The 20,989-nt window shown below is 38.5% G+C and overlaps 2 protein-coding genes across 2 annotated transcripts; one reads left to right on the top strand and one right to left on the bottom strand.

The window, feature by feature from the left end:
* The first annotated feature begins 1,653 nt into the window (after positions 1-1,653).
* On the top strand, positions 1,654-9,803 carry LOC119918420 (probable polypeptide N-acetylgalactosaminyltransferase 8). Its single transcript, XM_038739158.1, has 11 exons — positions 1,654-1,874; positions 2,735-2,978; positions 4,360-4,526; positions 5,163-5,346; positions 5,479-5,676; positions 6,703-6,817; positions 7,323-7,508; positions 7,632-7,769; positions 8,789-8,884; positions 8,963-9,130; positions 9,226-9,803. Exons 1-11 carry the CDS (start codon positions 1,682-1,684, stop codon positions 9,373-9,375), a joined length of 1,839 nt encoding a protein of 612 aa, XP_038595086.1. The 5' UTR covers positions 1,654-1,681; the 3' UTR covers positions 9,376-9,803.
* On the bottom strand, positions 9,767-20,662 carry ada2b (adenosine deaminase 2b). The gene is made up of 9 exons (XM_038739159.1): positions 20,307-20,662; positions 19,408-19,627; positions 19,105-19,315; positions 18,802-18,929; positions 11,772-11,862; positions 11,546-11,654; positions 11,286-11,443; positions 10,565-10,767; positions 9,767-9,911 (listed from the first exon to the last, which is right to left on the bottom strand). The coding sequence occupies exons 1-9, from the start codon at positions 20,605-20,607 to the stop codon at positions 9,824-9,826; spliced, it is 1,509 nt and encodes a 502-aa protein (XP_038595087.1). The 5' UTR covers positions 20,608-20,662; the 3' UTR covers positions 9,767-9,823.
* Positions 20,663-20,989: the final 327 nt, after the last annotated feature.

The following is a 20,989-nucleotide window of genomic DNA, read 5'->3' as shown; positions in this document are numbered from 1 at the left end:
TTCATACTTTGTTCAAAAAGAAATGACAATAAAATGAATCTCCAAAAACGAAAAACAGGCCGATTTTAATTGGTTTTTCATTTTTTTGATTCTGACCCCAAAAATGGTTATTTGGTTTTTCGTTTTGAAACAAAAAACAGATAGGCCTAAATGGTAGGCCTATTTACGTTTTAGAATTAAAAACAAATTACGGATCACGGACCCTAATGCCTCCCCTGCTTTCTGGTCCATTTAACTTTAAATGGGGCCATAATTTACTAAATGAACATCATGCTGTGTTGAACACTTGAAACTAGCGATGTTAAGAGACTGGGCGGTACAGCTTTAACATGCTGCGTGCTCCCGCCGACGTCAATCAGTTTTCAGCGATTACTTTTCGGCACGACACCTGTAGGCTCTGCTGTCCAGTCTTTCTGCCCACGTAAAATCTGATTTTGGGTCTGTTAAAATAAGGTGGAGTGTTGAAACACAGATGTAGTCAGTAATCTAATGTGTGTATGGATGAATAAAAAGTATGTGTGTGAGTGTTATAACAAATGCAAACCCAGACTATAAAAACCATAAAAAGGTACGAAGGTCATGAGGATTATTTTAAGTTTGTCTTCTGTTGTGCTTTTTACTGGGAATTACACAAGACTGTGTTTAGTAAGAAAAACATAGGAAACCGTTCAATTAGCCAGATTTACTTGAAAAGCATTAGAGATGAGACAAAGCCCTTTTTCAGCATAAACTTTAGACTTTTCGTATTTCTTTTCTTCTGATATTCTGTGTACAATTTATTTGAACACTTGCACATAAGTATGTTATAAGTCAACAGAAGAGTTTCTTTTTTTGGAAAATGCATGTTGTTGTGTGTATATATATTTTGATAAAATGCTGCATCTTATAATTTATAATCACATGTCTGACGGGCCAAATATTTTCCACCACAGAAATAAAAACCTATAATTTAGTAACTAAATATTCTGTTTGTATATTTTTCTGACATCTTGTATCAGGGAGCCGAAGGTAAAATAGGATACAATGGGAACATGATATGGCTGAACAATATTATTATAGTGTAGGCTATGTTAGTGCTCAACTCAAATTCAATACAAAGAACTTTATTTACTGTTAGGATCCATGTACCGTTCACATTTGCAGAAACCCAGCACAATATATAGCCTACCACACACGTTACATAGCAGCAATCAACGGTCGGGGAGGACCCCTGGACCCCACTCATATATTTCATCATCAAATATTTCTTCAAAATAGTGTTAAAATATCTTCTCGTCTTGTTCTCGTGACGAACGTCTTTCATCACAACCCTAATCTGAGTCCTTTTGTCCCCACCACTTTTCAACACAAAGTGACGCCCTTGATTCTAAATGATCACAAATACACACAAATACACCAGCACCTCCGACAAAGTGCAGCTCACAGTCTCTAACTGAACATGTTTGCTCCTCAGTTACCTATTACAGTTTTATTTTGCAAAGTTACCAGCTATATTACTACTGTCACAATGTGGCTGCGACACACACTCTCTGTGACTGTATTTGTGTAAGTGTGTGTGTGTGGAAGGGGTGGGGAAAAAATAGAGGAGAGAGCACCTGAGATTCAAGGTAGAGGAATATACTTCCTCCTCCTTTTTCATGCGAGACAGAACAAAGCGCATGAAACGTACAGAAGCAGCAAGATGAGATCTGGCTGGATTAAAGGATCACTTCTTGCCTTTGCTGTGACCGCGGCTCTGCTATATCTTGGCTCCATTAAGAAGGAGGTCCATATCCATTCAGAGAGACTCCAGATGGCCCACGACAATGACTCTATCAGGAGTCAGGGAATGCTTATTAGGATAGACGAGATGGAAATGAACATCAACAGGCTGCGTGAGTCAAAATCTCAGAACAGCTGGTTCTGTCTTTTTAAAAAAAAAAAAAAAATATATATATATATATATATATATATATATATATATATATATATATATATATATATATATTTGAAATATAAAATTAATAGGCTACAAATACGTTTTTAAAAAATCAACTTGATTTTAAGATACTTGTACCCAGTTTTGCTTTGGTGATTTGAAGGTCAAAAGATGAAAATGTCTTGACATAATCTAGGCTAACTGTGCCTGAAATGTTACGGTGTTAAAACAATTATAGTATTGAATAGGGGAATTGTCATTAGCCATTTATCTGCTAATTATTTTTCAATTAATGTATCAGCTGTCTACTTTCATCTCGTTTTACAACATTGTGTTTTATAATGATAAATTACCAAAGTAAAGCAGCAAATCCTCTTTTTTGAAACCCATTAATCTTTGGCATTTTGGTTGAAATTTTAAACGATTGGTCAGTTGTCAAAATAGCTGCCATTTAATTTTCTTTTATTCGACTCATTGATTAATCATCTAAAAAAACTTTCACTTTTCAACCAAATTCAGCCCACTTTTAACTAAACAAAACCAAATCAATGCACACAGGTTGAACACATGTTAACAGTTTCACATTAATTCTTTGGATTTGATTGAACAAAGTTACAGTTAAACAGTAAATGACTACACATAATACTTATTGCAGAAATGCAAAGACAAACACTCACTGACAAATTTAAATGAAACCGAGCATGCTATATTTATATTTCAGGGAGGAGCACTTGTTTGTTCGGCCACTGGTCATTCTGATTGCATAGAAAATTAAATGGATAGAACAAATATTCTGATAATCTCTTCTTTCGACAGTCAGTCTGATAAATAATCTTGATAAGAAGGAACCAGCACCACAGAAGAACCCAGAGGTGAAGAAGGAGAGGAAGGTGGTGAGGAAGCTGTACCCGAACTCTGCTCTGTTCAGGAAGTGGGGTAATGAGCTTTCAGAGGAGGAGCAGAAGGAGGCCGAGAATTTGTTTCAGAGATACGGCTACAACGCCTTCCTCAGTGACAGGCTGCCTCTCAACAGAGAGATCCCTGACACCAGGCCTGCCAGGTGATTATCATTTCCTGCTCATAACTACTGACAAACTACACCTCATTCACACACAATGAACTGCTTTACTGTATGATGCCTGTTTAGTTTTATCACTTTTATTACTTTCCTGAAGGAGAAATACAGGTTGTTGGGGTTTTTTTTCTATTTTAAAACATTTTTATAGACCAAATGATTAATCTAAGATGTAGCTTATATAAAAATGTGTCAGTTAACATAAAATTCAGAGGAAATAACATCTACTACCAAATGTCTATGAAACCGAGCCACTGGTACAGATATGTAGACGACACCTGGGTCAACATTAAAAGCCAGGAAGTGCAAGCTTTCACAGAACACATCAACTCTGTGGACAGTAATATCAAGTTCACATGAGAAGATGTCAGTTTGGCCAGTTTGGCCTTCCTGGACTGCACTATACACATTGAAGAGGACAGGAGCCTGCAGATTGGTGTTTACAGAAAACATACCAACAAGCGCCCAAGCCAGAGAGAAGGAACAGAACCACCTGAAGGGGGCACTTACAGCCTGTGGATACCCTAAATGGACCTTTGTGAAAACAGCCACAAGATCCAAGAAGAACAAAACTACAGGGGAGGAGGAAAAGAAGGTCAAACGCAACAACATTGTGGTTCCATACGTGTCTGGAGTATAAGAGAAACTCAGGAGGATTTTCAACAAACACAACATCCCTGTGTTTTTTAAACCCAAGAACACACTAAGACAGATACTGGTACACCCCAAAGACCGCACACCCAAACACAAGAAAAGCAATCTAGTGTATGCGGTCCAATGCAGTGAGGAATGCACAGACCTCTATATTGGGGAGACTAAACAACCACTACACAAACGCATGGCTCAACACAGAAGGGCCAACTCCTCAGGTCAAGACTCTGCAGTTTACTTACATCTGAAGGACAGAGGACACTCGTTTGAGGACCACCAGCTGCACATTTTAGACAGAGAAGATGGATGGTTTGACAGAGGTGTCAAGGAAGCCATCTACACCTGGGTCGAGAACCTGTTGCTGAACAGAGGAGGGGGTCTACGCCACCACTTATCCCCCACTTACAATGCTGTCCTTTCATCTCTTCCCAGGAATCTTAACAAACGTAACCTATTGGCCTCAGGTGAAGATACCAACGATGGTCGTTCAGTCTTGGCCACCAGTAGTCCTAACGACTGTAACGACTGTCGTTACAGCAACCAGGAACACTAACGAACCAGCAGTATCGACGATCCTGGCAAAAGACCCCACACACCTTCGTTGGATCTACTACCAAAGTTTCCCTCTGAAATTTAATTTGCTTCTTATGATTGTGACTGAAAACAAGCACAAGTTTTTAATCAGAAAATGCATCACTTTTTCTTCCCCTCACAGGTGTGCTGACAAAAAGTACCCAGAGGATCTGCCTACCATCAGTGTTGTTTTAATCTACCTGGATGAAGCTCTTTCTATCATCAAAAGGGCCATCTGCAGCATCATAGACAAGACGCCAGCTCGGCTGCTGAAAGAAATCATACTGGTGGACGATCACAGCAGTAATGGTAGGTCGACCTGCTACGGCTCTGGCTCTCAATTTATTATCAGAGTATGTTTGACACTCTTAGATGTACAAAGTGGTATTTGGGCTTTTCATGGGTCAGCTCACCCAAATTATACAAGATATTTTGTCTCTTATCCCTAGTGGCATGTAGCTATGCCAATAGATATTTTAGATATTTGCATCTGAGTTCACACCAATGCTAGCATGTATTAGTCCATTGTACAGGCTTCAATTGACGTGAATGTTACAGTACCTTGAGAAGAAGGGAAAGTTTGGGATAAACACTTATTTACTGTCTGGATGAGAGTTCACTTTCTTGCAGAGAGTTACGTGAGATGATCTATACCACTCATATTTGTGTGTTAAAGGAGACAGCTAGCTGTTAGCATGAAGACTAGAAACAGTAGGAAACGGCTTGCTTGGTTCTGTGTTTGTGTCTACTAGCACCTCTAAAGCTCATCTCTTTTAACACACATGTGAGTGTTGTTGATCCCCTCATGTAACTCTCTACAAAATAACAAATAAGCATTCCTCCCCAAAATGTCTAATTATTACTTTTTTATTTATATTTTTAAATAATTGAATCTACAGCTCAGATGACTAAAATGGTTTGTGACAAAATATTTAAATTCTGCAGAGGATTTAATGGAGAAACTGGATGAATACATCAACTCCATCCACGAGGAGGTTCCAGGCCTGGTGAAGAAAGTCAGGCACTCGGAGCAGCTTGGCCTCACCCAGGCCAGACTGTCCGGATGGAGGGCGGCTGTTGGAGACGTGGTGGCCATCTTGGATGCTCACATAGAAGTCCATGTGCAATGGTTGGTCCAAGTGGAGTGATCTGAGTTGTCACTGTCAAGTTGTCGGCTGTGCTATGGTGATGATAAGTCATCACACTTTTTGTTTGTTCAGTCAAGTCATGTAACTGTTACACTGTGACTGTGTGTGTTTAGGGCAGAGCCATTGTTAGCTCGCATTAAAGAGGACCGAACCGTGATACTGACACCAGTGTTTGACAGAGTCAATTTTGATGATTTGGCACTGACTCCCTACACACCTGCAGCAGATGCCTTCGACTGGGCTCTGTGGTGCATGTATGTGTCCTTCAGACCCGAGTGGTACGCTTTAAAGGACGAGTCACAACCTGGCAAGTAAGTTCCGGTTTAAACATTCAGTTCACCCAAGACACAAAAAACTACTAAACTACTACTAATTTATACTTATAATTTTACATTTTTGGTAAAGCAATTTTATATTTTCTTAAGATCTAGAAGAGAAGATCAATAACACTTATATGTCATATAATATGAAGCAGGACCTAGGAGACATTTGGCTAGCTAGTCTCTGCTACCAAAAAAGAAAGTCAGACACACATGTTTACTACACATGCAGGGCCTTAACCAGGGTTTAAAAGGTAATGATGTCCAGATTTTTTGTTTCTTTTAATAGATCTTATATACGGTAATCCATCCTAAAATAACAGCTAAACACAACCAAAGTTTAAGAAAATTTTGTTATACTAATCTTCACGACATGAATTAGGGGTGTAATGGGACACAATATTCCCCTTATGTACAATTTCAGTACAGTGGAATTGGCCATATAGCTGCTATTATGCACTACATAAAAATCGAGTAAAAAAATGTTGCGGTGCGCCTTTTGCCTGTAAACAGGAGATAAGGTTAGCCCTCAGCCTGATGAACGTGAAGTTTCATCATCAGTCCCTGTAAGCAATGACACAATAAATGAATCTCATCTAAAGCCTAAAGGACTACACTGTTTATATGGAATGACACGATGGGCACTATTATTAAACATTTCCAATCAATGCCTGAAGTGGCCCGTATCCAGATGCTATCTAGGAGTGATCTGTCACAATCCTCTTTGTCTTCAGAACCTCTTTCCTTTTTGCACAAACCATCTCTTATCCTGAGAGTCAAACTCTATACCAGCATGTGAGTAACTTATTTCATGGCATAAGAAAGCAGTCTAGCACTTTTTTATCTGTGAACATTGTGGCTACTGTTGGCAGAAGATTCTCACGATATCTCAAAACCTCAGTAAATAAAAAATGATCCATATTTTGTGGGGGTTAGGGTGACCCTTTAATCACTTTAATTACTCTTCTATTTGAAGTGTGGTTGGTGTTTTCATTTATTGTCAAATTCTGTCCTCAGGAGCCCCTCCATCATGGGGATTCTTGTAGCTGATCGGATGTTTTTTGGAGAGATCGGAAGTCTTGATGGTGGAATGAAAATTTATGGAGGTGAAAATGTGGAACTCGGCATCCGGGTAAGATTTACGGGATGTTTCAAAGTGACTAAAATACTGCAATTAAAATCAAAATAGAACTGTGTTTTGGAATGGTTGCTCAGAGGTTATTGTATTTAGCCATGCTAGCAGCATAGTGAAGGAGGGCAACATTGGTCTGCCTGTCAGGTTTCGTGGTTGCATGGGTTTCTTTCAACAATCTAAACCATATAAGGTAACTGAAGGTTCTAAGATGCCAACATGTATCTGTATATCTTTTGTTGGTTATTTTTCTAGGATGCTTACTTGTGCTTTGTCAAATGCATGTTGGGATATGCTAAGGAGAAAGAATGATACATTTATATGTGTATATTTGAGCAGCGTGCACATTGCTTTGGACTCCCTAAATTGTTTGCTTTGTTGTGCAGTGGTAATTTTTCCTTGCAATAAATGTGTGTGTGTGTGTGTGTGTGTGTGTGTGTGTGTTTGTGTGTGTTAAATGCCCTTAAACTTTACTTTTAAAATATTTACCTTTTTGTTTTTCCAGGTGTGGCTGTGTGGAGGAAGCATAGAAGTCATACCTTGCTCTAAAATTGCCCACATTGAACGGGCCGTCAAGCCTTACCTCCCAGACTTGAGTGTAATGGTAAAGCGTAATGCTCTGAGGGTGGCGGAGGTGTGGATGGATGAATATAAATACAATGTCAACATTGCCTGGAACCTTCCCCTAGAGGTAAGGAATAACACCTCATTCTCTCAATACACAAATTAGGCATCATAAAATAGTGCAAATCCCGTAGTTCCTCTTACTGATCAAACTTTTTTTGTGTCCTTTTTATCCTGATGTTTCCTACAGAATCATGGGATAGACATTGGGGATATATCAGAGAGGAAAAAGCTGAGAGAGAGGCTGAATTGCAAGCCCTTTAAGTGGTATTTGGAAAATATTTACCCCATGCTAGACCCTCTGCATGACCTGTTAGGTTATGGAGTGGTGAGTAGAAACAATATCAAATATAACCACTGCATTTGAAGTCTGAATCTGCAGGTGTCACAGTCATGCTTCAGAAGGCTTCATTTGGGTTTCATTTAATATATTTATTTTTTTCACTATTACATTGATTCCCAGGAAGACTCTCAATCATCCAAGTCACAGGACAATAATAAAAACATCAGCAAGTCAGTTGTATAGTTGTGTTTGGTTTAAGATGTTTTTTTAACCTGAATTTATTAAGAGTAGGTTTTCTGAGAATGCATGAACTCTCTACTATAGGAACTCCTGCTCCAATTAGTTAAAACATCTTAACAAATGGAATCTGCTCCAAATGAACCAGTGTTTGATATGTTGACTACAGAGCAGTTGCAATAGAGCTTTGCATTAGCAAGAGAGCCTCTCTTCCACTTTCCTTCCTAGATATCATTCACCACCTGGCCACCACCCTCCATACCTCACTGTCCTCACTCCTCTCCCCCTACCAACCCTCACGGTCCCTCAGATCTCAGATGTCTGTTTTTCACTTTTTTGTATCCTATAAGCAGGCCTTATAACTCTTAGGTTTGGTGTCCGTTTTGGGAACCACTGACGTAAATGACAATGGTAGTCTGATAAAATTATATATTTTCAACAAATCCCATGAAGTACAAAAACCAACAAGCACTGGATTTTTATTTTGAGTCAGTCCCAGATACATCATACAGCTGTTGTACTCACCAGAGCACCAAACGTGTGAAAATATCCCCAACAAATGCACTATTTGTTCCTGTTTAAGTAACACTTGCTAGAAAAAAACAGTGCCCAGCTGTTTAAAGAAATTGAAGGACGTTTTTAAAAATGAAAGTATATGTGACTTTTTTTTAAGATTTACATCTTTAGTTGGATTAGCTTGAAAGCCAACTCATGGTTCCAGCATTCACAAAGGTCAACATGGTCGAGTTGGTTTTGGTCTTTTCATGGGATTAGTTGACAACAACAAAATTAATATAAAAATGATTATGTATATGTTGTGTTGGCAGCTAATTAATGACCTGAAGCCAGATCTCTGTGTTGACCAAGGCCCGGTTCCTGGGAACACACCCATTGTATATGCATGCCACAACTACTCACCACAGGTATGTTCAGAGATGCACTGTATGCACACAGACTGTTATTTTTGTTTGTTGGTGGATAATTATTGTTCTTTGGTATAGCACTGTTATTATCGCTCTGATGGCCAACTCTACATCGGCGGAATCAAATCTCACAAGTACAGCAGCAACCGCTGTCTGGTGGACCCCGGCACCGGAGTCTACCCAGGACTCTACAACTGCAAACTGGCCCAGCAGAAGAACTTCCACATGCTGTGGGATTTTAAACAGGTAAATATTACAGTCTTAAAATACAAATCCACACCAAAGAGTTCAGTCTATTTGGAGAAAAAGAAATGTGCTTTATTGTTGTGTTTTAATCCCAGAAAGGACTAATCCAGAACAGAGAAACAAAGAGATGTCTAGAAGTTGCAATGGGTGAAGACGGCTATTACAAACTTGTTGTACAGCAGTGCAGTGGTCAGAGCTGGAAGATAGAAAATCTCATCAAAGACTTTACTTTACTGCACACCTGAATTGGACCTACAAGATCTACAAGGAACTAATGCTTTTTATTTTATTCTTGTTTTTGCATCATGCCATTTTGACAAATGTAACTTTCACACAAACTTTGTGTATTGTTTCTTTTCCAAAAATGTCATTTGTGGTTACAGTTTTTGAATTCCTTTTTCTGGTGGCAAAATTCGCTGTGGACAACTTATAAAATTCCTTTTGTAGTTTTTCCAGTAAAAGAACTATAGTTCAGAAACTTGTGTGAGGGTTTTAACTTACCTACAGTACCCACCTTTCTATGTCCGACCTATTTTTAACTCCTTTCAGCCTATCCTTTTGCAAAGAAACAGTTCCAATGAAACACCCTACATTGAATCTGAATTGTTTACATAAAGGCTGCTAATGGTCTATAGATATTTGCTCTATGACAAACATCATTCAAGTCAAATAGGATCCGTTATGGATTGGTTGTCATGACTGATCCATTACGAAGGAGTTCCATTTTTTCTGCCATCTGATGTGACCCGTATCCTTCAGATGAGCTGGCAGGGAGCTGTACCTGCAGGCAGAAGATACTTCATGAGAATGAATGAAATATCATTTTTAAAGCTTGGAACATTATTGGAAAGTTTATTTGCAGTCTTTTTAACTCAAACTTGTTTTACACCATAAACTAGAAATCACATATTCTTTCAAAGCCTACTGTAATTTTTCTAAATTCCTCCTCTAATTTCCATTTATTTCTGATGTGAAAATCAAGTTGCTGTTGGTCTTTACTTGGAATAACAATGTTGCTATTTAGAGGTCTGTTTAACAAAAGCAAATGAAATTTGCAGGGTCAAATATGCTGTTTAGCCTACCACCTAGTGTAACAGTATGGCTCACTGATGTGTTTTTAAATAGTTTTTGGATATCAATGGAACTCTAAGGCACAGATGAATAAGCTATATCAAGTTGTTGATACACACAATACATCTTAATAGGATCAATTCATTGTTTCATGGGATATGTTGACAATAAGAAAAATATAGAATATCAGCAGACCTATTAAAACCTATGGCTGCCTGAAAGGTAGACAATCAGTCTAAAAACATTTGCTTAGTAGCCTAACTTCTGGCCCCTCAGATCACAAGCCGGCTTGTGCTTTCCTTTAAAGGCTGATCGTAACAAAAAACACAGACATTAGATGATTAGAAGTCAACTGATTCTCACCTGATAGAGTTAACAGCCAGCTCTTTCAATGTGCCCAGGTTTGCTTTTAGCCCTCCGATGCCAACAAAGGCTTGATAGAAGTCATAGGAGAGGCCTGTGGTGCCAAACAAAGACGGATCATCAGAGCTGATCACCATCGGGTGACCCTCAGACATCAGCACAGCTGCAGGGTGGTTCCGAAGGTCCGATACCAGCTTCAGCACCTGGAAGCCAAAGATCAAGCACACCCAGGTACTTTATATGTGAAGACAGGCATACAGGTACTGAATTCAAATCTGCAGACTTCCCAGATCTTGCGGACCTAACAGGAGCTTTCCCGAGAAGTCCACAAGGGGTCTCAAGCAAACTTTCTGTTTGGGATGCACACTTCACCAGACTTAATGTGACAGAACACAACAGGCAGACGATGCTAAGGCTGATAAAAGGTGGATTTGTTTTGTTCTGCAAAGCTATACAGGCAAGAGTCCTTTTGTCCACTTAAGTTACAGGTTTAGGAATTTCTATTCATCTACATGAAAAACTTTAGGTTTTAAGTCCTGTCTCAAGCACATTTCATCCCCCCGTGGTCAAACTCCCTTAAAGATGTGATGCCGGTAAACATGTCACTGTAGGCCTATGTATGACAAAAGTCTGCAAGGGCTCAGTCCGCAAGTCTGACGAATGAACATTTGGATTCAGCCATGTTCTTGACTTTTGTGCCAATGATAATATGTTATCTGACCTGGTTTGAGATGGGGCACAGCTCCACAGCCACCTTTCTTTCCCTAGAAAGATCTTTGGCAAGAGGATGGTGTGCCAAAGCATAGCCGTGTCCAATGCGTGTGGTGTTGAACAAAAGGGCATCAAGAATGTTTTGATCCACATCAGTTCCTTCATCATCTACAGATAAACATGCACAGTGGAGTCAAAGTATGTATTTTTTTATATATTTTTTTTACTTTTGAAAAACGATTATGTATCTTACGCTTTTGATCAACCCACCTGTCTCCCCTGCGTGGAAGAAATATGGTAGCGTGACACCCAGTTCAGCTGGCAGAGAAAGGGCCTCCCTGAAGTACCAAAGAGTCCTCCCACTGTCCTCCCTGCCAACCTGCAAACCACAATATTAGCTTAGCTTAACCAACCAGAACTACCCAGAGAAGTGACGTCGACTTAAGAGCATATTGTTATAGTCATAAGATGTTCAACAAGACAGATCACTTCTTACCATGTCAAATCCTGCAACAATATCTGGGAATTCCTTTTGCAGCTGAATGGCTTCTCTTACGGCTGCTTTGACCTCAGATACACTCAGAGCCCTGAAGAAAGCCGCAACGTACAAGTACTTAGCAAGGACGTCGTTAGGCCTATTTTAGGGGTGGTGAAGCCACCCTAACATGATCCTAAGCCCCCCTAAATAATAATAAGGAAAATAATTATTAGATTTTTTTTTTTTATACAATGCAGACATGTACTCAACGAAGAGAAGCAAGAATATTGATAAATACTATAGAAATATACTAATATGATTTGCATTTATTGTTTTAAAATAATTCTGGTTGTTTCCTATGCTTCATAATTTAAATCCCTGCTATGGTGGGGCACTAGAACCCTGAGGGAGGCTGCCTTTCATTGCTGCTTTGCCGAGCTGCCGAGCTGCCGAGAGACGTTACTAGCCTACACACAGAGAGAGAGACACACACAGCAACTCACAGACAGGGTGAAGGAAGATTGATTCAGAGTGAAACTGTAAGTTGTTGTTAGTGACTGTTACTTGCTGAACTTCAGAAATATTTACTTGAGGTAAAGGAAATGAGATATTTTAGTTGGCTATGGAAAACACTAGTGTTGATAATGTGAACGCCATTAATATTACCTATCTCTAGTAGCCTATTTCAAAACAATATAAGTCCCCATAGAATGTTGTTGTCAGTGAAAACTAAATTTTATAGTGTCCTTCCATTGACCAGATGGATATTGAAGATATTTTAGGAGAGGGAGAGAGAGAGAGAGAGAGAGAGAGAGAAAAGCAGGAGAATGGCAGGGCAGCTGATTCTGAGGTCAGTAGTGGTCTGCAGGTCTGTAGTATTTTACAGTCAGTCTGTGGTCTACAGGTCTAAGGAAATGTGGGCTGTTTTGTTTTCTTCTAACATTATGCATTTGTTGGCAGATGTTGCCTAAATGTAGGCTAGGATATACATGAGCATATACAGATATACACAGGAAAATATAATAAAATAAAAGCAATCATACATACATGTATCCATATATATAGTAATCATTACTCCAAATCTTTTAATATTTCCACCATCAGGTTTTTAAGTTCAGACAGTAGCCACTTTAAATAGGATCCTTATCAACAGCTTACATATGAATGTTTGTATGCAGCCAAACAACAGAGCAAAAATCCCACTCTGATTGAACCAATCCACAGTGCAGTAACAGTAATTAGTGTAATTAAATATTCTTAGTTAGCAGCTCTTTGAATCCTGGTCAATGAGAGAAGTTAGCTGTGGTAAAAGTGCCAAATCTGGTTCAAAAATGGGCTGGACAAAATTATTTTATTATATGAAATTTTTTCATCTGCATGTGTGTTGACTCAACAGAGATGATATTGCATGAGAAAGTTGATCTACAGGAGAAAAATATCTGAAAGCAACACAGAATGACTGAGAGCTGCACTGACTTAAGTTCTTTTGAGTTATAGATTTTGAGTTGTCACCTGCCACCTGAATGTTGTTTCCCTTTGCATAAATAAAAAACACCTAAAATTGATGCAGGAAACTTCACCAGAATGCAGGAAATTAAGTGTTTAATGCTCATATATATATAAAAAAATCCTAGAGGAGGATGCACCTACATTTCTTTTGCTTCCAATGCTCATGTAACATTACAGTAATTTTTGTTCATTAATTTTTGGTGCCTGACTGTTAAACTGACAAAAGGGACACTAACCAGCGATTAGCATTTCCCTGAACAGCCTATCAAAACCGCCGCCCCACATACATGTAACCGTGTCAACTGACCTTGCTCTTTGGTTTCATTACCCCATCAAAGGGATACTCCTTGTCTCACCTAAGTGTGACATAACCCAGGAAGCCAAACTTTAAATAACCAAAGACTGCAGTCTCCAAAGACTCAAAGCATTGAATTAAGTTTAATTAAATATTTTAGTTACTTGATTACATTTGCCTCTATTTGAGTAGTTATGTTACCATGTTGTTGCTATCTGTTGTTGATATTAGTGCTGAAAAGAATCTAAATAAGTTACTTTTGCAGTGTTTTTATTTTTAGCAAGATTAAGGACACTCCTTCATCTAATGTGTAACCAATACTTGTTCACAATACTTTCTCACAAAATTCCTTTAGAAATGATGATAAAGAAATGTCATACTATACTCTATTAATTATCCAGCTTGAATTTCCCAGTTCCTAAGGAGAGATGATCTTGGATTAATCTAAGCTTTCCTGATGTAACCTGAGCTCCCCCAAGTGGACGAAATAAGTATTACATACCATCGTTGGAAATGCCGTTAAATGTATAAATATCCTGACCAATAATGTGACAATTGTTTCCTGTTACCAAATGCTTAACTTAGAAAGATACAACCGTTTGACCATTGAGGTTCGATTGTGGAAAATATTTGATTATAATACACGCAAATACATTTCTTTTCTTTTAGACATTAAGTTTAGAAAGGCAGTCCCTCGGGATACCTGAAACGCCCTCTGGGGAACCACGCCCCAGGCAACAAAAGAGCGACACGCGACGTCGTTCGCTCTCTCTCTCTGCTCTTCTCCTCCCCTCGTGTATGGCGGGTGGATAGTGCAGAGCGAGTATGGCGGGTGGATAGTGTCAGAGCGAGTATGGCGGGTGGATAGTGCCACGGATAACCTACCAAAGGAGACCGTCGTGTGACAGCTACGTGTGTGGATAGGCTACTCCGTCGCCAGTGAACAACGTCGTTGATAAGCCCGTCGCCGTCAGGCTTGTTTTTTTCCCCTCAAACTTGTTCTTCTTTTCTCTTTTTTTTATTGGCGGTTGGCAAACTAGCCGAGAGGTGCATTAGTGCCACCAACTGGACTGGAGTGTGGAACCAGAGATTATTTTCAATACATGGACTACAGGCCTACATGCTCCAGCCTTTTTGTCATTAAAAGTGTTGCTGTAAAATTAAATTTTACACAGAAATTTAAAAGGAGGGTAATCTAATGGATATAATATTTATCAAAGATATTAATCAACTTAATTTTGTAAGTTATGTCAGCTGAGAAGTTTACAGCAGAAACTTGAAAAACTCAATTGTGGTGTTTACTTAATTAAATATTACACTGAGTGTGTTTTTACATTTATTCATTAATAAACTATAGCTCTAACTTCAAAAATATAACTGGTAATATTTGTAATTTAATTGAGTAGCCTATAGGCCATGAAATTATGCTATATTGTTGTATTATAGATATCAGGGACAACTTGAAGTTCTAGCCTCCCATCTTTAATTTTTTTTAACTGGCATGATGTTTACTTTTGGGTCTATTCTGTAGATTAAAATTGTAATAGACCAACACCAAGCTACATGTTTTATTTACATCAATGTTTTCCTCATATTTGATGCTGCCATAAATGTTTTGTTTTTCAACAGTTAACCATTTTAAAAACACAGCTTGAGAGGCAGTTTAATTGAGTCACGGTGGCGCTGCAAATTCAAACATGAGAACCAATCAAAAGCATAAGAACAGCAACAAACTTTACTAAACAACTGTGGCTGGAAATGGCAAAGGAAGACAATGTGCACATGAAATACACGCAAAGCAACAAAATGAATATTATTCAACATATAGCCAAGCTTTTTAAAGAAAATATTCAGATGGCATCTTAAGCATTTTCATAAGAAATTGTGATTTAATTACATATTTTACCAGTCGGCCTAACTGTAACAGATAACACTTACATTTACGTTTGTCTACAGTTGAACATTAAATGGTGTTCTTGGTATAGAATCATGGGAGCTTTATATTTATATGAGCATTAACAATAAGCTATGCAGAGTGGGAAATTATGTTTGAATCATTGTATAATAGTATGCTGGTTTCTCTTAGCGTAGCATCCCGATGGAAAATGAAGGATCTTAAGATTTTTAATTTGGTGTTTTGTACTTCAACAACAATGTAATTGCTAAAAAAAAAAAAAGTGCAGACATAAGGTAACATAGTATCTTATAACTCCTTTAGGATTACATTGATTAGTAATGCATTAGCATGATCAAAATAATCCTAATCATTATGCAGAAATATACATTTAAAATACATTGCCAATAAAATAACCACAGGCAAATGCCTATAACAAATAATAATAGAAACTGAATAAGCATGAAACAGCTCTAATACTTCAATGATTAATTTTATAAGTAACTGTAGGCCTAATACAACCATTTTCACATTGTGGGGAGGTGAAAGCATCATCTTCTTCAGTGGAATTTTATAGGATAGTGAATCCAAACAATAAAGCACAACACAGGCTATGAACTGTAGGCTACTCCAGAGTTCCCAGTCACCACAAGAATAAAAGCATTTAACACAGGCTGTACAAAGCATGACTTGAATTTACTCAATAAAGTTAAAATAGGAGTTACACTGACAATGGTGTATTGGTGGCGACGTACCTAGTGACGACGTGTGACTCCCATTCAAAAATCCACACGGTCTGGCGGCGACGGCAGGGTAGACTGCTCCTTCTCCTTCTCCTGGTAATCCTCGCTCTGACACTATCCACCCGCCATACACCTACTAAATACGTCTGAACTAGGTACGTCGCCTTACAACCGTGTGATACACACGTCGTCACTAGGTACGTCGCCACCAATACACATACAATTGTTGCTTTGCGTGTATTTCATGTGCACATTGTCTTCCTTTGCCATTTCCAGCCACAGTTGTTTAGTAAAGTTTGTTGCTGTTCTGATGCTTTTGATTGGTTCTCATGTTTGAATTTGCAGCACCACCTTGACTCAATTAAACTGCCTCTCAAGCTGTGTTTTTAAAATGGTTAACTGTTGAAAAACAAAACATTTATGGCAGCATCAAATATGAGGAAAACATTGATGTAAATAAAACATGTAGCTTGGTGTTGGTCTATTTTTTATATTATAAATGACAGTTGGGTACACAAAGTAAATGATAAAAGCACAATTTTAATCCACAGAATAGACCCAAAAGTAAACATCATGCCAGTTAAAAAAAATTAAAGATGGGAGGCTAGAACTTCAAGTTGTCCCTGATATCTATAATACAACAATATAGCATAATTTCATGGCCTATAGGCTACTCAATTAAATTACAAATATTACCAGTTATATTTTTGAAGTTAGAGCTATAGTTTATTAATGAATAAATGTAAAAACACACTCAGTGTAATATTTAATTAAGTAAACACCACAATTGAGTTTTTCAAGTTTCTGCTGTAAACTTCTCAGCTGACATAACTTACAAAATTAAGTTGATTAATATCTTTGATAAATATTATATCTATTAGATTACCCTCCTTTTAAATTTCTGTGTAAAATTTAATTTTACAGCAACACTTTTAATGACAAAAAGGCTGGAGCATGTAGGCCTGTAGTCCTTGTATTGAAAATAATTTCTGGTTCCACACTCCAGTCCAGTTGGTGGCGCTAATGCACCTCTCGGCTAGTTTGCCAACCGCCAATAAAAAAAGAGAAAAGAAGAACAAGTTTGAGGGGAAAAAAACAAGCCTGACGGCGACGGGCTTATCAACGACGTTGTTCACTGGCGACGGAGTAGCCTATCCACACACGTAGCTGTCACACGACGGTCTCCTTTGGTAGGTTATCCGTGGCACTATCCACCCGCCATACTCGCTCTGACACTATCCACCCGCCATACCACGGAGAATTCCTAGCAAAAAGCCAGGATCGGGCAGCTAGCGTGGGACCCGTGCAACAGGCCAAAGCAGGCCGTCGACGAGCCGTAAGACCTAACAAACATTCTGTGGTCAGATGTCCCGTAATGTTAATATTTCCTTTTAACTCCTAAACTCATAGTTTACTTTTCCCTGTATTTAACCACCTGTTTATATCGCTTTAGTTAACTTTAGTTATTAATAAATTCACTGTAATCAGGAAACTGTGTGTGTTGCCTATTTCCACGTCCCTGCCAAGAGAATTGACCCTTTAGATATGAGACTGACTGATTGATTTTAATAATAATAATAATATAATAAATAATAATTTAGCGATTATTAATTAACTGATCACTAGTAATAATTGTATAATTATTAAAAGCTACCTAGAGGTCCGGAGACTCTAGGATTGTAACAACTCCGGTGGTGCCCTGAAACAAGGAATATCTTTTTGATTTTATGAATATTAAAATTCATAATTGGGTATTAATTCTCATAAATTTATTAAAATTCATAACTAATTTAGCCATGCTACATAATACAGTAACAAAAGATGCGAGTGCAAAGATTTTGCCTGTACGTTGCCTATCTTATTTGAAAGTGGTTGTTGAGACATTTCACTGGGGAGAGGTGACTGTAAGATTTAAGTCCTAAATCATTATGATTCTTCCTCTGGGGATCATTTATATCTGTGCAAAATTTCTTTGCAATCCATCAATAGACATTTCAGTCTGACCTACAGACCATCAGCCTCAGTTGCACATGTCTAATAAGGGTTATTTTCTCAGACTGGACAAAGCTCCTCCAGAGCACCAGCAGACCTTATACAACTGTTTTCACGTGTTGAGTAGTACTAATTAGAGGAGTGCCTCTTTAATAACTATAAAGTTATTTCCATTTCCAGTAAACAGGAAACTAAATAATTATGAGATAATACAATTAATTATACTTGGAGAACTTTTTCCGCCCAAACTGTGACGTAGTTACAGTTAAATCAGAGCTAGGGGCACATTGTTTCCACTTTGGTTAACTTGTATGGATTCAAAAAGAAACCACCTTATTCTGTGACTGAATATGAAAATATGTTACATTAACAATTATGCAGTGGTGGAAAGTACATTTACTTAAGTACAATACTTAAATACTTAACTAATTTTGAAGAACAATTTTAAATGAACTTTTAACTACACTACTACAGTATGTATACAGGCTTTAAAAATGTATCGGACCATTCTTCTATATAATGCTAATATTTTTTACTTTTGATACTTCACTTTACATTTTGCTGATAAAACAAGTCAGATTTTGAAGGAAGTACTTTTACATACTAATACAATACCTGTGTACAGAAATTATGATACGAGCTCCAAGAAAGTCTGGATGATCTGCAATAAATTTCTTTGTAACTTCTTGAAATGTTTTCAGAGTCCAGACCTTATCGTGAATGGTTCCATCAAGCTCATACGTCTGAAACACATAAAAAGGATTTGTTAAATTTGAAAAAATAACATTTGTCATACTGCTATCACAGTCTAGATAAGCAGAAATATCAGATCTACCAGTACTACTGATACTGCTACTCTGGCTGTACGGGAGAAACTGGAGCTGGGGATCAGGTGTAAACAGACAAGAAAACACAAACCCTCGAGAGACCGCTCCTAAGTTCCAGATACATTATGTTGTCATGCTGAAGCTCCCCTAGGCCCTTGTAGAAGTAATCCCTCAGAACAGGGGCATGCGTGATTAGCCCTGCAGCTGCAATGAAGGCTTTCTCAAACTTCTCCCACACAACATCTTGGCTTGGGTACTCAGCATCTGGATCCTCAGTGAACAGTGTGAGGTGCTGCATTAAACTGAAAAACAACCAAAAACAGATGTTCTAAGTCAAGTTCTCCCATTATATCTTGACTTGAAATGTGTAAGGGAAGGTGATATCTTACACCACCTGTTATCAAAGCCCGTAGGGTCTCCTATTTTGGCTCTCAAGGTGTCAAGCAGCTGCCAGTAGAAGCAGTCCCATCGTGGGAAGGGCTGGCGGGCGGAGAACAAGAAACGGACCGAGTTGTCCCATGTGAAGCAGATATAGCAGTGTGGCCTGTACGTGACGTTTTTCACCAGCCATTCAACACTGACCAGAGAGGAGCTGTGGATGTGGAGGGCTGCACCTGTCAACAAAATAGCAGGATATAACTTCAAACTTAGACTCATACACGGAACGTAGACAGTGACATAAAATGAAGATCCTGGTACTATTGGGTGCTGTGACCATGGACAGGTTATAGGACAATGGGCACAGACACATAAAAGTCCCCCCACCCCTCCTACATGGGAGCAAGATGAGATAGCGTCATTGTTTGTGTCATATTGTTGTAAATTTGTGTCTTTTTGTAGTCAACTTGCGTCTCATTGTAGTCAATTATTTGTCTTTGTGGTCATTTTGCATGTCTGTATCATTTAGTGTCTTTTCTTAGTCATTTAGCATCTCTTTAAGTGGACGTTTGCATGTCAACAGGATCTCTCAGGTGCTCATATTGGTTCAAAAACAGTATATAATTCGGGAGACAAAGAGAGACTCTGACTCCTGTCCAAAGCGTCCTGCCACAACAAATTTTATACAAAATGCTACAGCACACAATACAAAATATTACAGGAAATTACAAGAGCTTTTTCTAAAGCAGAGCTATTGTCAAACTGATTTAAAGTTTACTATTTATAATATTACTAATTTACTGTTACTGTATTTTAATGAAATGTTACTGTAGCCTCAGTATGATGTGCAGCTATAATATTAAGTAAAAAGATAAAAGCCCTGTAGGTCCTGTTCATCCATGCTTGTTACATCACCTTTAGGCATCTTCTGCAGCACTTTGAAGATTGAACTCTTCTGGATGAGAGGCTTTGCTTTGAAGAAGTGGATAGCTGGGGGGAACTGTGCAGCAGACATCTCTTGCTTCTTTAATCGATGGAGGTAAGCGTCCAACTTCTGCTCGGCTGCTGTCAGTGTCACTTGGCCTCCTGTCTGTCTGGACGCCTCCTGACGCATGAGCAGGTTTCTCTGAGAAGGGTCAGGCATCCCATCAGTCGCTCTTACAAACCACAGAAGGGGCACATAAGTGACCGCTGCCTGCCAGATTGAGATCACCATGTCCTTATGTGCCACAGGAGGTTGCTAGAGCATGATCGCACAAGAGCAGGATTTCTGTACTTGCTGCTGTAAAGAAATACTCTGTGTGAGACTGATGAACTGATGACACAAAAGTCCTTCTGGCTTGGAGAAGTCGGTGTTGTTTTTAAAGTAAAGGACAAATACATTTAACTTTTAGAGTAATCAACACGATAATAATCTCAGATAGTATGCACAGCTTGCATTACGGTGCAGACAGAGCCCATTTAGTAGCCTGATCATGGCTGCTTTGCTTTTCGAGTCAAAATTAGCCAAGACAAAAGAGGAGGAAAGTGACAACTCTCAGATCACTCTTAAATAAGGAAAAATCTTACAGGCAAATCTAGCTACATTAAAACATAAA

The sequence above is a fragment of the Micropterus salmoides genome, unplaced genomic scaffold, assembly GCF_014851395.1.
Source record: "Micropterus salmoides isolate LMB-PRFRI ecotype aquatic unplaced genomic scaffold, ASM1485139v1 Ms_hic_scaffold_23, whole genome shotgun sequence".
NCBI classification, from domain to species: Eukaryota; Metazoa; Chordata; class Actinopteri; order Centrarchiformes; family Centrarchidae; genus Micropterus; species Micropterus salmoides.
The sequence above is the reverse complement of the archived record's forward strand: the minus strand, read 5'-3'. Positions and strand labels throughout refer to the sequence as shown.

What these genes read in the sequence shown, in the direction of transcription:
- ada2b (XM_038739159.1), bottom strand. Translation starts at nt 20,607, where the DNA reads ATGGTGATCTCAATCTGGCAGGCAGCGGTCACTTATGTGCCCCTTCTG. An exon ending in CCTACGGGCTTTGATAACAG is followed by an intron (nt 19,316 to 19,407) that starts GTGGTGTAAGAT and finishes GTTGTTTTTCAG; the next exon opens with TTTAATGCAGCACCTCACAC. An exon ending in TTGTTGCAGGATTTGACATG is followed by an intron (nt 11,655 to 11,771) that starts GTAAGAAGTGAT and finishes TGTGGTTTGCAG; the next exon opens with GTTGGCAGGGAGGACAGTGG.
- LOC119918420 (XM_038739158.1), top strand. Translation starts at nt 1,682, where the DNA reads ATGAGATCTGGCTGGATTAAAGGATCACTTCTTGCCTTTGCTGTGACC. An exon ending in GGACGATCACAGCAGTAATG is followed by an intron (nt 4,527 to 5,162) that starts GTAGGTCGACCT and finishes TAAATTCTGCAG; the next exon opens with AGGATTTAATGGAGAAACTG. An exon ending in GCCACAACTACTCACCACAG is followed by an intron (nt 8,885 to 8,962) that starts GTATGTTCAGAG and finishes TCTTTGGTATAG; the next exon opens with CACTGTTATTATCGCTCTGA.